Below are 12,863 nucleotides of genomic sequence, written 5' to 3' on the forward strand. Positions count from 1 at the left end.
TGTAAGTCTGAATATTATTGCAGTCTAAAACTACCATGATCAAAATGTGGTGAACTTAGTAAACAAATACTCTAAAGGGTGGTTACTGAAAATCATGTTGGGCATCCACAAAGTTTGCTTGGTACCAATTTGGAATCACCACCAAAGTGACTTTAAAGATTTGGTAGTTTTAAATGCTTTTAAACTTTGGATGGAATTGATGAGACTTGCAATCTGTAGACTATTACTGCAAAAGCAAGGTAACACTGCCAGTTCACGTTAGGCAAGTGTACCCAACAGTTTGTAACATAGTATTTTTGAGCCAAATTCTGTTTAATAAAATCCATAAGAGCTATATAAAAATACTTTTTTTTACAGTTTTTATATCTATTAGAACAGTCTCTAAAAATATATACAGTATAGGCCGGGCGCAGCGGCTCATGCCTGTAATTCCAGCTACTCAGAGGCTGAGGCAGGAGAATCCCTTGAATCAGGGAGTGGGAGGTTGCAATGAGCCGAGATTGCGCCACAGCACTCCAGCCTGGTGACAAAGTGAGACTCTGTCCCCGGCTGGGGTATGGTGTGACTTGGTCACTCAATTCACCTGGTGTTTCAAAAATCTCTGCCTCACCTCCCAATACTGGACTACAGGTAATTTTTGTATTATTAGTAGAGACGGGGTTTCACCATGCTGGCCAGGCTGGTCTCGAATTCCTGACCTTGTGATCCACCCACCTCGGCCTCCCAAAGTGCTGGGATTACAGGCGTGAGCCACTGTGCGCCCAGCCAGTAAAATACTTCTTATGCTCAGTAAGTAATTCTGTCTATAGTTAATAATGAAATTAAACCCATATTCAAATTATAGAAAGCATTTTTGCCCACCAAATCATCTTACCATTTCTAATATATTCTCTCTCCCTTGAACCAGCTTATTAAATAACTCATGTAATCTGCATCCTCAGCTCCAGTGTTCATTAAAAAGGAAAAAAACCCACTATTTTAAAGCAAAATGGTGGCTCCTTCTCAGTAGCTTTTTTTTTTTTTTCTTTTTTTTTTGAGACAGACTCTCACTCTGTCGCCCAGGTTGGAGTGCAGTGGTGTGATCTCCACTTACTGCAACCTCTGCCTCCCAGGTTCAAGCGATTCTCCTGCCTCAGCCTCCTGAGTAGCTGGGACTACAGGTGCATGCCACCACGCCCAGCTAATTTTTGTATTTTTGGTAGAGACAGGGTTTCACCGTGTTGGTCAGCATAGTCTCAACCTCTTGACCTTGTGATCCACCTGCCTCAGCCTCCCAAAGTGCTAGGATTACAGGCGTGAGCCACTGCGCCCGGCCTTCTCAGCAGCTCTTGTGGGAACACAGAAAGGGAATTCAAAATTTGGCTACCTCTCCCACTCATGTGATCAGGGAAGAATAGGCTTATGAAAGACCTAAAAAAATCTTCCGAGCAGGCTTGGATTTAAAGTTATAGTGCTGTTTAAAATAATGTAATATGGCAATCTGGAATGTCTCCAAGAAAAGTCATTTTGGTCTGTCACTGACATCTGTACTATTATTTGTTTGAATGTTGTTTTTGTCAACAGTCGTAGATTAAAGAAGTTTTTACAGATCAATGAGTAAAATGTTCATTTAATAACTTTCTAACTGTATACAGTATATGCTTGATAGTTCAAAGTTCTCCAAATGTAGATACTACACAATAATTATTTTAAATTATTAAATGAGTTTTTAATCCTTTTAAATTACATTTTGAAAATTTAATGGCAATTACACACAAATTTAAAATAATATTAAGGATTTAATCTGATTTACAGAAATGAAATGCAATGAAGAGATTAAGGGCTAACCTCCATTACTATAAAATTCTCTGGCTACCATCTAGCACAGGAGCAACTGGATTGCTTTCAGCAGTCTTGAAGCATTAAAATATCTTAAAATTCATATGGAGAAATAGTATGTATCTCTACATTAAATTTAGATTTGATATTTATTCTCTGACAAATCAGACCCAGAATATTACTTTATTAATTTTTATATAATTGAACAAAAAACATTTAGCAACCCTTCATTTAGTAATCTTTTGTATAAATATAAAAATCTCTGGTAAGTGAAATGTTTTTTTCAAATTATACTTCTATTTTTTCACAGCTTTATAGGTAATTATAATTTTCAAACTTTAAATATTTCATGTGATTTGATATATCTGTACAGAAAGAGTAAGATAAAAACATTTAATAAGATTAAATCTAATTTGCAAAAATTGGTATCTGACATTTGTTGTGTGCTCTTGCAAAGAGTGCATAGGACATTTCTGCAGCAATCAAAAAAGTAAAATCTTTTTAAACTCAGATTTCAAGTTTCCTCTAATATTCCTTCTAATTCTAATCCCTGGAAATACTTTCAAGTTTTGATTTCTAGATGCAATGTGTTTTGTTACATATATACATATTTTATCCTTAAACTTTTAAAAAACAGTATGATCAGATTCAGCATGATGATATCTTCACAGACTCTGTAGAAGTCCTCTGTGCAAGATTAATGTCGAGATTCCTAGTGCACCATCGTGAAAAACCAGTTAAAGACAGTATACAACTATGCTTTAGTGGGATTTCCTGCAGGTTTGGGATCATAACCATATAAAAAAGTAGCTGTTATTACAAGGATGGCTCCAAGGAAAAAGACACTGAATAAGATGAAGACAAAATAAAAAAGAGAAAATCAGATTAAAAGCAGAACAAGTTCCTTCTATTTCTTTACTATAAAAACAATTATAATTTGGGGAAAAATGTTCCAGTAACACGGCTAACAAATCTTGAGTACTTACTACATTCCAGGTATCTGGCTAAGTGCTTTATATGCATTATTTCATTGAGTTCTCACAGCAAATCTATAAAGGTGTGTTAGTATTCATTTTTTACACATGAGGAAACAGTTTTAAAGAATTTAAATAACTTCTCTAAAGTCCCATAACTTCAAGAGGATTCAAACCCAGGTATGTCTAACTCTACAGCCTGCACTCTCATCCACTGCACTATACTGTCTTCCAAAGCAAAGATATTTTAAGTTCTGTATTTCACCTTAATAGGGATTTTGTATACAATACATTCAATAACAAAAGGTCTTAATTCTTTAGTTGAACATATGAAAGGAATATTTTATTCTGTCATGTTAACCAAGGTAAAGTTTAGTTTAAAATCCAAGATAATAATAAGCAAAACTCAAGACCAATTTTTATAGGATGCTTTACAAAAGGAAATTACATTAAATGCAGGGAGTTCTTGGTTTCCTCTTTATCCTATATATCTATAGATATAGTCTACTTTACGATAAATCAGAAACGAATTTAGACGGGATATATAAACTAGACTACAAATATTAACTTTTTTTTTTTCTTTTTAAAGACAGGGTCTCACTCTGTCACTCAGGCTCTGGAGTGCAGTGCTGTCATCATGGCACACTGCAGCCTCGACCTCCAGGGTTCAAGCAATCCCAGCTCAGTCTCCTAAGTAGCTGGGACTACAGGTGCAAACCACCACACCTGGCTAATTTTTCTATTTTTTGTAGAGCTGAGGTCTCACTTTGTTGCCCAAGCTGATCTTGAACTCCTGGGCTCAAGTGATCGGCCTCAGACTCCCAATGTGCTGTGATTACAGGCATGAGCCACTGTGACTAGCCGAATCTTAACTTTTATTTATTTATTTTTTTGAGATGGAGTCTCACTCTGTCACCCAGGCTGGAGTGCAGTGGTGTGATCTTGGCTCACTGCAACCTCCGCATCTCAGGTTGAAGCAATTCTCCTGCCTCAGCCTCCCAAGTAGCTGGGATTACTGGTGTGCACCGCCACGCCCCGCTAATTTTTTGTATTTTTAGTAGAGACGGGGTTTCACCATGTTGGCCAGGCTGGTCTCGAACTCCTAAACTCAAGTGATCTGCCCACCTCCGCCTCCCAAAGTGCAATCTTAACTTTTAATGTGTACATTTTAAAAAATGCTATTATAGAGACATAAGCTAGTTTTGGATTTAAAGTTTCTACTAATAGTCCAAAGCCATGCTCCTGTTTTTTTGTTTTTAATTGTCTGTAAACGAAAAATAATTACTAATCATTATTAAAAGGTCCTTCATAATAAGGTCTCTCCAAACTCATCCTTCCCACTTCATGCCACCCAATCTATAATTCAGCCACTCCACTCAGTGAACACAACATACACTTTCTTGACAGTGTCTTTAGAGATACTATTCCCTCTGTCCACAGTTTCCTTGCTTCTTAGAAAATGCTTATTCATAATAATTCAGGTCTAATGTCTCCAAGACTCACACCCCTAGGCAGAACTACCCTAGCATAACACTTACCACACTGTCATTAAATGATGCATTATTTACAAGTCCACTCCCCTGCTCAACCATGTGCTCTTCATTCACTGTGGTAGCCACAGTGCCTAGCATATATAGGGAGCTCAGTAATTATCTGTTATGATTAATAACTAGATTTGACTTGAGGCAAATGGTTAACTCTTCAAAAGACTTAAATGCAGTTATACATATAAGGTTATTAGGATAACATAAAACATCCTATAATGTATCTTGAAGAAATTGCTACCACATTAATATTGGTAATTATTAATTACTAGACACTGTCTTCATTAGTCATTAGGAACTATTCTATTCTTAGCTTTCTGGAACTTTGGAATGGCATGGACTGAAAGTTCATGCTCAACTGAAAGATTCTATGGTCTACCTTTGTATCCACTACAGGAATCCTTTCTATAATATCTTTAGCAGGATCTACTTGAATACCTAATACTGTCAGGAAACACCTGTTTCTCAAGCCAGCAATTTTTAGATGATTCTGAGAGAGAAAATTGTCTCAGAAAAAAAAAATTAGGAAAAAACTATCAGAATGTAATGATTACTTCAAGGATTTGAGCCCCCTCTAACAGAATTATTATATGTATACTTTCATTGTTACATTGATCATAATTATTCACATCTGTCTTTCCAATCACTTGATGGTCACCAAACCTTGATGACCTTGAAGACAAGAAATTGTGTCTCATTCATGCACTCCTTTTCCTGGAGCTAGCACAGTGGCCAGCAGGCACATAGTAGACACTTAATAAACTTTGATAAAAGAATAAGCAACCCTAAATGGAAGAATGGTAACACCAATAAGCAAAATAACAAGCACAAGAAAAATAATTTAGGGAAGTGGGTAATAGTGATATTGTAGCAGTAGAGATGTCTAACAGTCAATAGAATAAATGGATCTAGAGTTTAGGTGAAATCTGAACTTATCTTCCTAGAGAAGACAGATATGACGTGGCAGTGGATGAGATGGCCAAGAGAGTGAGCAAGGATTGACAAACTACCAAAGGGACAATCAGAAAGGCAAGTATAGGCATACCATTTCAGAGAAGCCAAACAAACAAACAAACAAAAACCCAGTTTCAGGAGGTGGAATGAGGCTAAAGGCAAATATATTATTACATTTAGGATAGAATTGAATGAAGATTGAGAAAATGTCACTAGATTTATTACTGAAAATGTATTCTCCACAAAGGTAAGATGCATAAAGATAGAGGGCTTAGTTATCTATTTTAGGAAAAAGAATCCATCTTCTCCATCTGGCTTAGTGTCCTGAGCATATTCTCAAAATATTCATTCATTCATTCATTCAATAATGGCAGTATCATTGTCTTTTCTCTTTCTATCTTCAACCCAACAAACCTTATATACTTCCTCAGAAACATGAATTTACAGGCAGGCATACATCTCATTGCCAAACTACTACTCTTTTGTCCCTCTATTGGTTTGCTTGTTCATTTATTTGTTTATTCTCGCATAATTCAAAGATTTAAGTATCTCGGCCTCACATAAGGTTCAATTTTTTAAAAAAAGTATGCTTTTAAAAGTAAAATCTAAAAATCTGCAAGGTGTAAACATTCTCAAAGTACATTAAAGCATATGATTTCCTCATCTTATGAACAGGGAATACGATTAAGATTACAAAATTAAGATACAAGTGTTGTTTGTCTAGTCTCACTAGCTAAGTGATTCATTTCCATACCCAGCTGAAAACAGAAATGCTTTTAAATTTTTGTCTCATAAGAACTACAGATCTCAACATGTATGTTCCAGACCTATTGCCTAGATTGCTAGAAAAGAATTAAAACTGTCAATGTTCAATATAAAGATATAAAAAGGATATTATATTTTTATAGTGCCAAATTCCATCCATAATCCTATTTCACTCTCAAAAACACAAATGAGTTCATCAAAGTGGCATATGCCTATAATCCCAGCACTCTGAGAGGCAGAGGTGGGAAGATTGCTTGAGGTAAGGAGTTCAAGATCAGCCTGGGCAACAAAGCACATCTGTAGTCCCAGCTACCCGGGAGGCTGAGGCAGGAGGATTGCTTGAGCCCAGGAGTTTGAAGCTGCAGTGAGCTACGATCATGCCACTGCACTGCAACCTGGGTGACAAACTGAGATCCTGTCTCAAAAATATGAACATATAAATAATAAAGTAATAAATAAATAAAAGATCCTTGGGAGATTTCAAAGTTTAGAGGTTGAGAAAATCAGGAGAGGAGTAAAGTTGGAGGAAAACCGAGAGTGGCATCCTGGAAACAATTAAAATATAATTCCACTAGTCTGGGATTATAAATTAAACAAAAAACTAGAATTTTCAGTGCTGTCTATAATGGATATTCATTACACTCAATTTTTCCTGATGCTATCTCCTCCCTTAGCATCCATAAAACTAGAGAGTACTGGGTCTCCTTCCTCACCTATAACTCCTCCTGCAATTCCTTTCCAGATTGCTCTTCCTGCTACCACCTAATTGAGTTTCCTCATAAGCCACATTCTCTATATAAACTATCTTCTTCAAGGAAGTCATGTAAATTCCATATTTTAAAAATGTCATTACATGACTTATTTTTATGACTTTACATGACTTATTAACCTTTTTATATCACTTTTTAACTTTGCAGGGAAAATATTCACATCTATTTATTGGGAAAATTCTGGCCAACCAAATTTGTATAAAAAACTTTTCAGGAGAAGACTTTCTTTCATGAATTTAATTTGAAATATTTTTAAAACATAGTTAAATAAATTTTTTAAATTATATTTCAGTGCTTCTTCAAATTTATCAGATCACCTTACAAAGAATTCTAATTTTTCTATATACTTTTGGGGATTTAAAAAAATAGAAAAGAATATTTTACCTGGTTGGCACAAAATCTTGAAGCCAAAAATAGGAGATCAATGTTGATAATATTATCGATAAAGAGGTTGCAAATCCTTTTAAAATATTATCTGCATACTTAATAACAGCAGCTATTACAAGGCCTCCAAGTGCCTGCAGAAGTTTTAAAAATATATTTTTTAAAACACACATATAAAACTGCGTTTCAAAACAATTTCAGTATTTAATAAAGCTTTTAAGCTTTTGTCCTATAAATTCAATCCCATTATAGTAAGGGATTTATTTTAAACATCTCTTACAACGAATAGACTTACAGGTTTTGTTCAATAGCCCTCTTATTTCAAAAGGCATTTAATAAAAGTAACTACCAGGACAATCTGCAGTTTGTTATAATGGACTTTGACCATATTACAAATAAAATGTCTATCATTATCCAATTTAGTAATTAAACATCACTTGTTTGGACAAATGTGAGAGGACTGGTCACTTTAGTGAAATATTTTTACTTTTGAGTAAAATTAGTAATCAGAGTCATTTTACAGCCTTTCAATAGCCCCTTAATTTGGCTTTTTTCCTATAGTTTCTCCCCTTTCAAATCCACCTCTCATTACTGTCACATTAAGTTTTCTAAAGCATAGTTTTAATTGTGCTTTTTCTTTAAGACTGTAGAAAGAACTTTCTACCTAATCCCTCTCAAATTCCCAATTGTAGCTACTTTAGTAATGAGGTTTTACTACACTACACAGTTTTGCTTTCTGCCAAAGACTACTTATCATTTTCCAAATCTGGGTTACCTACTGTAACAACTTTCAAAACACCTCTTCTATGATGGAAGCTTTATTTAGAGAAAGTCATAAATTATGTCAATTGAGCTTACTACAAATTAATGTTTCAGTCCCAATATTTCTTGGCAATGTTGTCATTCATCTATTTACTCCCTATTGAATCCTTCATACCAGTTACACCAAACATTTTTTATTTTTCTCATATCTTTAGCCCCTTTTTAAGGGAAGGGGACTTCTTCTGGTTGCTGGAATAAGAAACATCATACATAAACTCTCTTGACTCACCCTATCTCTGCTTCAAATTTTCTCTTAATTATTTTTTTCAAATTTTCACTTATCCTTGTTTCCTTTTCTGCTATCTTAAAAACAGAAGTATCCGGGCCGGGCGAGGTGGCTCACGCCTGTAATCCCAGCACTTTGGGAGGCTAAGGCGGGCAGATCACAAGGCCAGGAGATTGAAACCATCCTGGCTAACACAGTGAAACCCTGTCTCTACTAAAAATACAAAAAATTAGCACTCCAGCCTGGGAGATAGCAAGACTCCGTCTCAAAAAAACAAACAAACAAAAAATTAGCCGGGCTTGATGGCGGACGCCTGTAGTCCCAGCTACTTGGGAGGCTGAGGCAGGAGAGGCATGAACCTGGGAGGCGGAGGTTACAGTGAGACGAGATCGTGCCACTGCACTCCAGCCTGGTGACAAAGCGAGACTCCGTCTCAAAAAAAAAAAAAAAAAAAAAAAATAGAAGTACCCTACCTGCTTTTAAAACACAACTATCCTTTGCCATCTTCACCTTCCTTTCTGGAGCCTTGCTTCTTACGCTTCAAATATCTCTAGAAGAATAGGAGGCTCTAAGGATAGTGACTTGTATCTTCATTTTTATGTCCTCTAGAATTCTCCATATGTATTTTTTAAATACGTAATTAATTACTCAACCCTTGAACAATTCCAAGCTATATATAAACTGAATTTTACAGATGTTTTCCAATATGTAACTACAATATGAGGCTATGAAATGTCACAGAATTAAATATCTAGATCTGCTTCCTGGGTCTTAATAGCTGACCCAGACTTCCTGTACAATGATAAGACTTGTAGAAAAATCAAAAGTTATATTTGCCTTTAGCTTCAACTCTTTTATTCTTAAACTTGTATTTTCATTATGTTACATTTAAATACCACAAAGTTCATTAAAGACCCCTTTTCAAAATAAGATTTCATTACAGCATTAAGATCACTTCTATTCTCACTTCCTCGAATAAACTAGATACGAGAGCACTAACAGGAGGGACCTTTTCCCCTCACATCAGTATATCAGGAGCTACTTTGATTCTTTATATTAAAATAGAGTTTATTAGCATTAAATCTAAGACTTTAAATGCTTTACCTGAAGAACAACTACTATCCAGGTCAGTCGGTTATATCCCTGAAAAAATCCATTCTTTGATACCAGTTCTCCATCATAAATGTACACACCCATTAATCCAAATATACTTCCAAAGAAACCTAAAAAAAAGTAAAGTCTACATGATATATCATTTAGTTTGTCTGAAGAGATATATTTTTTCACTGACATTCCAAATAATTTTATACTTAACTTTTTCTTTTTGATAAAATTAGATTACTTTCTTGCTCTGTTGCCCAGGCTGCAGTGCAGTGGTGCAATGTTGGCTTACTGCAACCTCCGCCTCCCAGGTTCAAGCAATTCTCCTGCCTCAGCCTCCTGAGTAGCTGGGACTACAGGTGCGTGCCACCACGCCCGGCTAATTTTTTGTATTTTTAGTAGAGACGGGGTTTCACTGTGTTAGCCAGGATTGTCTCGATCTCCTGACCTCGTGATCCATCTGCCTCGGCCTCACGAAGTGCTGAGATTACAGGTGTGAGTCAGGCGCCCAGCCAAAATTAGATTAATTTCTAAAATTTTTACTTGGTTTTGTATACTTAACAAAAGTATACTTAGTACAATATTATGACTACAAGACAAAGACATACAAATGTAAAAAGACAAAGACATAGAATACAAAAAATAACAGACATTACCAACTTTGGAGCACTAAAATAATACAATGCACAAATTAGGTGACTACATGGCTAGCCCATTCAAATATGTGCAAATTGCTCACATTTGGAATATGTCATTGTTCTTCCATCTTCCTCTTGCTAGATCTAGATTTTTCATATATTCACATCAATACATACAAATATAAAAGCTCAGGCAGGGGGTACAATAGTTTTCCTTATTAAGAAGTTTTGAGAGTGGGCACAGTGGCTCACGCCTGAAATACCAGCACTTTGGAAGGCCAAAGCAGGAGAATCACTTGACCCCAGGAGTTTAAGACCCACCCAGGCAACATAGCAAGACTCCATCTCTACAAAAAAATTTTTAAATTAGCTAGGTGTGGTGGTGCATGCCTGTAGTCCTAGCTACTCAGGTGGCTGAGGTGGGACAATCACTTGAGCCCAGAAGTTTGGTTACAGTGAGCTACGATTCCACCACTGCATTCCAGTCTGAGCAAAACAGTGAGACTGTCTCTAAAAAAAAAAAATAAATAAATAAAAGTTTTGTTTTCAAAGTATAACTAATAATAACTAATATCCAAAAAATCACAGCTAAGAAATAGTCATAGAAATCATTAGATTCTGTGTTACTGAAGTTTCACTGTTAGAGAAAGTTAACTTGGTGAGAGCAGAAACTGTCTTGTTCATGTTGAATCTCACCTCAAAAACATATTCTATCACATGACTATTGGAATAAGAGATTCCCAGAAGCATTGCTAGGCTATAAATAAAGAAATTCATGCTTACAGGGACCACTTCTTATGGGTCACCTTTGCAATATATGCAGTTAAGGAGTGCAAGGGTAAAGCAATTTTTAAAAATGAAGTCATAACTAATCAAAGTATTCCACAATAGAAAGGAAGTGAAAAGGATGTGAAATGCTCTAAAATTCCATTTAAGTCAGCTCTATCCTTTTAATGTCTAATTTCAAACACGAAATTAATGCTGGCATATAATTACAAAAACACATCTGATGGTATTTTATATGACGGTATTATACATACATAAAATATGTATGTGTGTGTATATATATACACACACACACATATAAAATACCAACAGAAGAGTTTTATATATAACATATATATGTGTATATGTATATTTTGAGACAGGATTTCACTCTGTCATTTAGCAGGCTGGAGTGCAGAGGCACAATCACAACTCACTGCAGCCTCGACTTCTTGGACTCAAGCGATCCTCCCACCTCAGCCTCTCAAGTAGCTTGGACCACAGGCACACGCTACCACACCTGGCTAATTTTTTTTTTTGTACAGAGTTTTGTAGTGTTGCTCAGGCTGGTCTCCAATTCCTAAGCTCAAACAATCCACCTGCCTCGGCCTCTCAAAGTGCTGGGATTACAGGTGTGAGCCACTGTATACAGCCTTATATATATATATTTTTTTAAGAAACAGGGTCTCACTATGTTGCTCAGGTCTCAAAACTCCTAGTTCTCAAGCAATCCTCCCATCTTAGCCTCCCAAGTATCTGGGATTAGAAGCACAAGCCACCACACCCAGTAAAGTTTTTTAATTTATAAAAGACTTTGTAATTACTAAAAAAGTATACATTATAGAATGATATATACATGTCAGTATGAACAGATCTACTGCATTCTAACAGTTGCATAATATTCCTTTGTATGGATTATAATAGCAAATATGTATGTATCAGCATGTAACAGGAATTATTCTAAGTGCTTCATGTATGTTAACTCACATACAACACTATGAGGTAGATGTCTATTTTATAGATGAAGAAACTGAAGCACAGAGAGGTTACATAACTTGCCAAAGCTCACACTACTGGTAAATCATGAGCTCAGGAGAGAACATGATCTTAATCACTATACTATGTATTATATTGGTAATTTATTTAACCAGTCCTCTAAATGTTTTCTATTTTTTAGAATTGTAACCAATGGCTGAAACAATAATCCTGGACATCTATCTTTGTGCTCTTATAGGATAGATTCTTATCCAGACTTGGAATTCTTATATTACAGCCTACACATATTTAAAATTTTGGCAAATATTCCCAAATTGAAATCCAGCATGGTTATATCAATCTATACTCCTAGGAACAATAGGTAATAGAGTTCCTGGTTCTCTATCCTCTGGCTAAAATTGGATCTTATCATGTTAATCTTTGACAATTTGATGTTTGAAAAATGCTATTACATTGTTTTAATTTGTTCTTATAATTTTGAATTGTGATAGGCAATTATTTAATTATCCTTTCAAAACGTTAAGTCTGTTATCTTTTTTTTGCAGTGAGCATTGGAGCTTATGAAGTCACCAAATAAGAAATCCATGAAGCACATTAGAATCATGAATTCTGATTTGTCTTCCATTTTTATCTTACAATTTAATGAAAGTTTAGGCAACTCACACAAACCTTGATTATTTCTTTTTCTCTGATATTGTATATTTATATAAATAGTTGACATTTTTAGTGCTCACTATACGTAAGACACTTTAATCTTGGCTCACTGCAACCTCCGCCTCCCAGGTTCAAGCGATTGTCCTGCCTCAGCCTCCAGATTAGCTGGGATTACAGGCACGTGCCACCATGCCTGGCTAATTTTTTGTATTTTTAGTAGAGATGGGGTTTCATCATGTTGGCCAGGCTGGTCTTTATGTCACAGATCTAAGTTTTTCATATTCTTAAATAAAAGGCATTTATTTAAAATAAAATGTTTGGCCAGGCGCGGTGGCTCACGCCTGTAATCCCAGCACTCTGGGAGGCTGAGGCGAGAGGATCACAAGGTCAGGAGATCGAGACCATCCTGGCTAACACGGTGAAACCCCATCTCTACTAAAAATAAAAAAATT

At 35.7% G+C, this 12,863-nt stretch overlaps 1 protein-coding gene across 6 annotated transcripts in view; it reads right to left on the reverse strand.

The window, feature by feature from the left end:
• Nucleotides 1-685: 685 nt before the first annotated feature.
• The window catches only part of SLC35A3 (solute carrier family 35 member A3), a 55,962-nt gene continuing 43,784 nt past the window's right edge, over nt 686-12,863 (reverse strand). For 4 of the 6 annotated variants that reach the window (XM_032155275.2, XM_032155274.2, XM_032155277.2 and 1 more), the window contains exons 6-8: nt 9,362-9,480; nt 7,210-7,343; nt 686-2,663 (exon numbers count right to left, since the gene is read on the reverse strand). In XM_032155275.2, coding sequence (XP_032011166.1) covers nt 2,573-2,663; nt 7,210-7,343; nt 9,362-9,480 — 344 coding nt within the window. In that variant the 3' untranslated portion in view covers nt 686-2,572. The remainder of the gene's footprint in view (nt 2,664-7,209; nt 7,344-9,361; nt 9,481-12,863) is intronic. The other 2 variants (XM_032155278.2, XM_032155279.2) reach the window with 2 other exon arrangements.

The sequence above is a fragment of the Hylobates moloch genome, unplaced genomic scaffold (genome assembly GCF_009828535.3).
Source record: "Hylobates moloch isolate HMO894 unplaced genomic scaffold, HMol_V3 SCAFFOLD_5, whole genome shotgun sequence".
NCBI lineage: Eukaryota > Metazoa > Chordata > Mammalia > Primates > Hylobatidae > Hylobates > Hylobates moloch.